At 42.4% G+C, this 7,806-nt stretch overlaps 1 protein-coding gene across 1 annotated transcript in view; it reads left to right on the forward strand.

The window, feature by feature from the left end:
* The window catches only part of LOC106807982 (polycomb protein suz12-B-like), a 29,100-nt gene that overhangs the window by 2,037 nt on the left and 19,257 nt on the right, over window positions 1–7,806 (forward strand). Inside the window, exons 2-3 of the mRNA XM_014810520.1 lie at window positions 6,303–6,349; window positions 6,818–6,882. Of these exons, the coding sequence (XP_014666006.1) occupies window positions 6,303–6,349; window positions 6,818–6,882 (112 nt within the window). The remainder of the gene's footprint in view (window positions 1–6,302; window positions 6,350–6,817; window positions 6,883–7,806) is intronic.

Consider the following 7,806-nt stretch of genomic DNA (forward strand, 5'->3'; position numbering starts at 1 on the left):
GTCGGGACTAGGTCACGAGGCGCCGCCAACCGACATACACAAGCACACAGCAACATCGCAACACGCACTAACAACAAAAGCCGAGTAACTTATCCGATAATTCCGAACCATACATAAATCGCTAAATCAGATCTGCAGTAAAATGCAAGCCAACTACTGTGTGTGGTTGAGTGTGATATGGTGGTCTGTTCCACCTGTGCACAAGTCAGCTGTTCAGTTCGCTGCTTATTTTACTGTACTGGGGTGCGATTACTTTAAAACTAACAAGCATTTTTGAGTTGCTGTGAAGCCTTATCTTGTTTCTTTTTATTGCTGCCGATTCACTTTACTGTAAGTTGTAACATGTAACTGTTAAAATCAAACAACCAAGTGAATTGACTGTTTGATGCCAGCTAACAATGTGCGTATTTTAGCCTTTTTTAGTCTGGTTTGACCGCATTATCTTCCGTGTTTCATAAAAAGGCGGACATCATAAATGCAACTTTCCCGTGGCCTCAAAACATAAAAAGGTATCGGTAGGATTCCACCGAGTATGCATGCTAAATGTGTCGCCTAGGCCACTTTTTAGTGTTATAGGATTATTGAATGAGCGACACCGCGACTACAATGCATCGACACAACATGCTATCGGCGCGCAGTACATCACATGCAATGCATCGTGCATGCATGCATCGTACGCACGGCGCCGCTCCACGTACCCGCACGCACTGGCACGACACGGCACGCATCGGCCCGACCTCCGCACGCACCCCAAACGCACGAGCACCCGCACCGGCAGCGCGGCCATACATACTACCGCCGCACGCACCACATTAACACAATACACACAACCTGAAAGCATCTCTACCGTTGGGAAGTTTGTCTTAGATTTTTCGCTGCACCAGCTGTGCGCGGCAGTGATTGGGCTGTTTATACACCCGTACAGCAGTCCCAGGCAATGCTTTTGGTGTGTGCGTGTGTCGCGTGCCGATGTGGCGTGGCGTGGCGTTCGTGCGTGCCGTGCGTTAGTGTGGCTTGCTCATAGCTAGGGTGAAGCTCAACCCCACATACAGTTAAAATGTTTAGATTATTAATAGCCCTTTAAGCTACATTAGTATCCTACACACTATTCACAACCACACAATTAACACACACCCACCAGCTAGCGAGACAAAAACCACACATTAATAGTCCAACACATCAACAGCATGGTTGCCATGGTGGTGGTTTAGTAATAAGTTACTCGGATATGTATAGGTGGTATCGTGTGTGTTCATAGACAATCGAAAGCGGAGTCTAACAGATTGGTCAGAGCATTAGGGAGCTGGTAAAGCGCAGGCACGGTTACACTCCGCGTTGTCGAAACACTGATCTTAGCACACCGCGCGCACACCCACGCACCGTACACACAACCGAGACGAACATTGATGAACCAACACACTAACAGCATATATCGGCCGATGCGCCGCAGCACACACACACGACACACGCACACCAACACACCACACACACGAGACCACACACACACCACAGCACACACAACAACACACACACCACACACAACACACACACGAAACCACACAAACAACCATACAAACTGTAGCTCGTCTCTCGTTTACAATTTCGCGCACGACAAACCACACAGCATGTGCGGCAGCAGTGCTTGGTTGTTTATACAAAGATCCCGCCCGCCACCACACAAATGGCATCTTGGGGCGTCTAGCCGAGTGTGTGCGCATGCGGATTGTAACTCTTAAAAGTTGGGTATCATCACAGCGGGTTCCGAATGAATGCCGAAGTTTCCTTCGTGGCACCCATAACTTTAGAAAAATTTGCTTCCAAAGGCTCACTTTAACGATGGAAAACATCCACGCGAGAGAGCAGTCTAAAACGTGCGGAATGTATTCGCGCAACAGCAAATACACCACGAATAAGGCGAGCGAGGCACGTCGTCACGCTCGATTTGCCGCGAGCCACACACACACACACACACAAATACAAACACACACGTGTGCGCGCGCCCGCACACACACACACAAATACGCACGCACGCACGCACACACAAACACACACACACACACACACACATACACACACACACACACACACACACACGCACACACAAACACACACGTACACACGCATCGACTCACATATGAATACAACACACATGCAGGGCCTAATCTAGCTGCTTAATATGGGCTTATATGGCTTATCTGTCACATTAAATTGGGCGTTTGGTCGACACATTTTATTCAGATAATCAGGGTTCTCCAAGAGCACTTATAGCCTGGCCGCCCGCCAGGCTATCGTCGAGCCCCGCCATCCTAAAATGCACCCGCCATTCTAAATATCATAGCCGCCATGCTAAATATCCGCCATATGCGCCATATCCGCCAATATGCCGCCATGCTATATAATGAAAAAGCCTGGAGAACCCTGATAATAGATTATCGATCTTATATGAGCATTTTATTATAAAACAGTGCCTATGATGATAGATAACGATACTACATAATGATAGTAACGATACTAACATAACTATACTACATAATGATAGAATCATGGAGATCTGCATCAGAGCTCTGCTAATTTGGACGTTTTATGAATTTTGTAATTTGGGCGCCGGTATTTGGTATGAAAAATGGCGTGGATTAGGCCCTGACACGTCTCGTATAGATCATGTTGGAATAATAAAGTTGCAGTATTGGATTCACTATTATCTTTCATTATTGAAAGCATTATCATTTTAATTTGAATTTTTAGTTTATAGGGCCCTGGATAACCACAGTTTGAACTGGGTTTAAATTAACATGATACTGTTCAAAAGGGAGTATATATATATATATATATATTTCACGCACAGTTTAGTATCAAACATTTACTTTTTGGATAACGATGATATCATGTCTTGTACAAATATCAAATTTAATTTATCATAGAATAACTATTCAGTCTATTGCTCCCTAAGCAATTTATTGTCTTGTGTTTATTCTCATTTCTACACAAATACCAGAGATAATAGCACAAGTTTGTTGCACTAAGGGTTGTTGCTGGGGTATCTTTCATCTCATTTATACAAATAACTTGAAAGTTGAAGCATTTAAAATTACTGTTAATGAAAAAGGTGTAGAGTATCATATATGCATTAATTTTGTACTAGCAAGATGTTTTGAACTCTGAAAATAAATTGTTTAGACGAGATGTACATGGATGTACTTCACGTTTGCAGACGTTTATTGTAGGCAACAGTATATGTAAGACTGTTTGTTGAATGTCCATAATATATATTTGAGAAAGGAGTCTGAAACTGCCAGAAAGTATGTGCAGAACGGTGTAAAGTTTTCAAATTGGTAGAGGGGTGTCACACACAAATGTAGCCAAGAGCTAATAGTACCGTAGCAGGGGTAGAAATTAACTTTTGAACACGGGAGTCCAACGGACTCCCTACCCTCAAAAAGAGGGAGTCCGCAGCAAAATGAGGGAGTCCGCAGTCTGAGGTTCAAAATTAAAGATATTAACAATAACGCATGTGCTAATTTTTAAGATTCATGCAGTTGCACGTCTGCCAAATTTTCTTTGGACATTAGCTGAAAAAATACAGTAATTCCGCGAGGCCGTGCTTCGGAACAAACTATAGTTAGTATGTCAGAATTTTCAGGGAGTCACACGGACTCCTGCATATGTCAAATCAGGGAGTCCGACAGTAAATCAGGGAGTATTTGACTCCGGACTCCCGTTAATTTCGCACCCTGGTATTATTAGCTCTTGATATAATCATGTAATTATTGCAAAAATAGCACGTTGTCATGTGCCATCTGACGTCAGGGTGAAGTAGAAGCGAGATGCAGAAAAGGAATGTGTAGTGAGAAAGCGAGAAAGGTGAGAGAAAGAGAAACCTAAAGTATAGTGTAAAACTGTGAGAATGAAAAAATGAGAATGGGAGAGAGAGAGAGAGAGAGAGAGAGAGATTGAGATTGAGAGCGAGAGAGAGAGAGAGTGAAGGGAGAGAGAGGGAGTGAAGGGAGAGAGAGGGAGTGAACGGAGAGAGAGGGAGTGACGGAGAGAGAAGGGAGAGAGCATAGAAAGGGTGTTTTGTGTATGCGTCGCGTTGTAATGTGTATGTGTGTGTGAGACAGAGGAGAGAGAGAGAGAGAGACTCTGGGAGCGAGGGTGTGTGAGAGAGAGAGAGAGATAGAGAGTAAGAGAGAGAGAGATAGGGGGGGAGTGAGATAGAGAACAAGTGGTTGTGAGAGAGAGAGAGAAGAAGAAGAGAGAAGAGAGAGAGAGAGAGAGAACGAGAGAGAAGGGGAGAGAGAATAGAGAGCAAGAGAGATAGAGACGCAAGAGAGGATAGAGAACAGTGTGTGTGAGAGAGAGAGAGAGAGAGAGAAGAGAGAGAGAGAGGAGAGAGAGAGAGAGACGAGAGAGAGAGAGAGAGAGAGATTAGAAGAGCAAGAGAGAGAGAGAGAGGGGGGAGTGAGCATAGAGAACAAGTGTGTCGAGAGATGAGAGAGAGAGACCGAGAGCAGAGAGAGAGAAACAAGACAGAGAGAGAGAGAGAGAGAGAGAAACAGGAGAGAGAGAAGAGGGGGGGAGCAATCATGCAGGTACATTCAAATAGAAAGCAGCTTCAATGTGTACCAACCTGCATTAATAATGTCGGCATCGTGCAGCAAGTAAGTCAGGATACGAGCTAAGTTGGGCTCAGAATTCAGCCCAACCACTGTGAGTGTTGTGACTTGTGGTGTGTGTGTGTGCGTGCGTGCGTGCGTGGCGTGCGTGGCGTGCGTGCGGCGTAGGTTAGTGTGTTTTACATCATTCACGAATATATCTCTCAGACCTCACGCATAGGAAAGCATTGATTTCGTATTACTCTTAACGTCGTGGGTTATGGACACGCAGCATTAGTTGAAATACAATGATTCATTATGTGAGAGGTTCATAATCATTAGTGTAAACATATATCGAACTATTCGATATATTAATTATGCGTAATTGGGATTGTGAATGCTGACTCTAGAACTTGTTACGTTTCGGTATGTATTAATTAAAAAGAAAATTTTACGGTGAACAGTTTACGAAAATACTTTAGATTTATTTTTTAAATCTCAGAGTTTGAGGCACTTTTGAAGTTGCGTACTGATACCAGCAATGATGCCACCATGATGTTATCATTAATATTCATCAAAGAGTAAATGGAATAGGAGACTTCTCTAGTTCATGTACTTTGATAATACCAGCATACACGCACTACACACACACACACACACACACACACACACACACACACACACACACACACACACACACACGCACACACGCACGCACACACACATATATATATATATATAACTAAATTTGATTATATCAATGTGATGTTGCCATGTAAAGGTAAAATAGATTATAACTAGAGGCCCAAGCGTCAGACTTTATATTTGTTTCTGCTGATTCTAAAAGTTCAGCATTAAAGTGATTTTATCACCCGCAAGTAGTAGTATAGTACTAGTGATTTTTTGTACGAAATTACTCTTATGGTTTTGTGCACTTTTTATGGACAAGTTTCTGCTTTATACGGTTACCCTACACAGTACATATTGCTGTTTTGTCTGGTGTAAGCAATTATTCGAAGCTATTACACATTGCTCATAGTTTATACTTTATACATTGTTTATATGAGATTTTCAGTTGGGTTTAAAAGCACGTTGTTATCAAGTAAAAGTTTAGGGAGCTATTTAGTGTTGCTAGTACTTCCTTATTATGCAAAAAAAAATCAGTTTATAAATAAATCTTTGCAATTATTGTTCTTGATCAGTTGTGACATGATCAGTTGAAATGCTTTCCGTGTAGCGGCCTATGTGCTCCACTACTTGACCTTTTCAACAATTTACGTACCCATCCATGAAGATCTGTTAAACTGACATCTTCGATGCTACCAGTATTATTATTACTCATGCAGCATACTTTCTATGTTCAAATTCTATCGTACAGGGAATTTAAATGAAGACAGATATTAAATGAAAAGAAACAATTCCTGTTGCTTGCATGTAAGCCATGTCATTCGTATCCATGGATATAAATATACATATATATATATATGTGTGTGTGCGTGCGTGCGTGCGTGCGTGCGTGTGCGCGTGCGCACGACGTGTGTGTGTGTGTGCGTGTGCAGTCTTGCCTGCATGCGTGCGTGCGTGCGTGTGTGTCTGCGCGTACGTGTGCGTGTGTGTTTATGTGACATTGATTTGTACCAAGTAATAATCATCGTATATCCAGGTGCACCAGGTTCCATTTCAGTGATACTCGTTTTTCATCGTTTTCAGAGCCGACGCAGATATATCGGTACCTCAGAACAAGAAGTCTCATCTCTGTAAGTGCTATTCCACTGTCTCGGCTTGCATATTCTGCTCGCGTAGTGTAAACGATGAGGTTTCGTCACCTACGAGTACTCAGGGTTTAAGCTGGACGAAAAAACCTGTTAGCGATTTGCCTAATTTTGTTTGAAAATGTTAGTTAGTAAACAATTAGTTAGTAAACAATTAGTAAACAATGTTAGTTTAGTAAACAATGAACACACGCAGTGTAGCTCGGGTTAGCAAGTAGTGGCCTCGTGTAGAATTCGAGCGGCCTACGAATTAGCTTGTAGTGGTGGGTCCACTAGTGGGTAGAATTTGAGTTCAGCCTGAAGGGCCTAATTAACTTTAAGTTTTTTACGACTTTATGATGACTTTTTTTGCCAGATATAACTTTAATTCGCATTTGTCGAATTAGCGAACGACAGTTTAAACCCGTGTTTAGTCCGTCGTGATTTCGATTCCCTCTTGTGTTTTTTTTCCAGCCAATTTTACTCCAGAGAACACTTTCCTACATGAAACATCACATGTCAAGAAATAATGCAACAAGGTGGGAGATGTTTTGTCGATGTATGCAGCGTTCTTACCACGGCCTCTAACGCACGTCGTGCGTCGGCTCCGACGTGCCTCCAGAGTTGTAGCTAATTTGCTTACATCCCATGAATCCTTTGACACGCATTAATTGTCTTATCGTCATGCCTTCATTTCCCGCTGTGTTTACATTTGACAATCCCAACACAGTCGTGCTGTTTTCACAGCTTGATGTATGCGCCTCCGAACTGATCGAGTTTACTTGTGTGTCACTTACTTGTTTACCTGTTATGAGTTTACCTGTGTCACTTACGTGTTTACCTGTTATGAGTTTACCTGTGTGTCACTTACCTGTTTACCTGTGTGTCACTTACCTGTTTACCTGTTATGAGTTTACCTGTTTGTCACTTACCTGTTTACCTGTTATGAGTTTACCTGTGTGTCACTTACCTGTTTACCTGTGTGTCACTTACCTGTTTACCTGTGTGTCACTTACATGTTTACCTGTTATGAGTTTACCTGTTTGTCACTTACATGTTTACCTGTTACGAGTTTACCTGTGTGTCACTTACCTGTTTACCTGTTACGTGTTTACCTGTGTGTCACTTACCTGTTTACCTGTTATGTGTTTACCTGTTATGAGTTTACCTGTGTGTCACTTACCTGTTTACCTGTTACGTGTTTACCTGTGTGTCACTTACCTGTTTACCTGTTACATGTTTACTTGTGTGTCACTTACATGTTTACCTGTTATGAGTTTACCTGTGTGTCACTTACCTGTTTACCTGTTATGAGTTTACCTGTGTGTCACTTACATGTTTACCTGTTATGAGTTTACCTGTGTGTCACTTACATGTTTACCTGTTACGTGTTTACCTGTGTGTCACTTACCTGTTTACCTGTTATGAGTTTACCTGTGTGTCACTTACCTGTTTACCTGTGT

This window comes from Priapulus caudatus, unplaced genomic scaffold (genome assembly GCF_000485595.1).
Source record: "Priapulus caudatus unplaced genomic scaffold, Priapulus_caudatus-5.0.1 Scaffold246, whole genome shotgun sequence".
Classification (NCBI taxonomy): domain Eukaryota; kingdom Metazoa; phylum Priapulida; class Priapulimorpha; order Priapulimorphida; family Priapulidae; genus Priapulus; species Priapulus caudatus.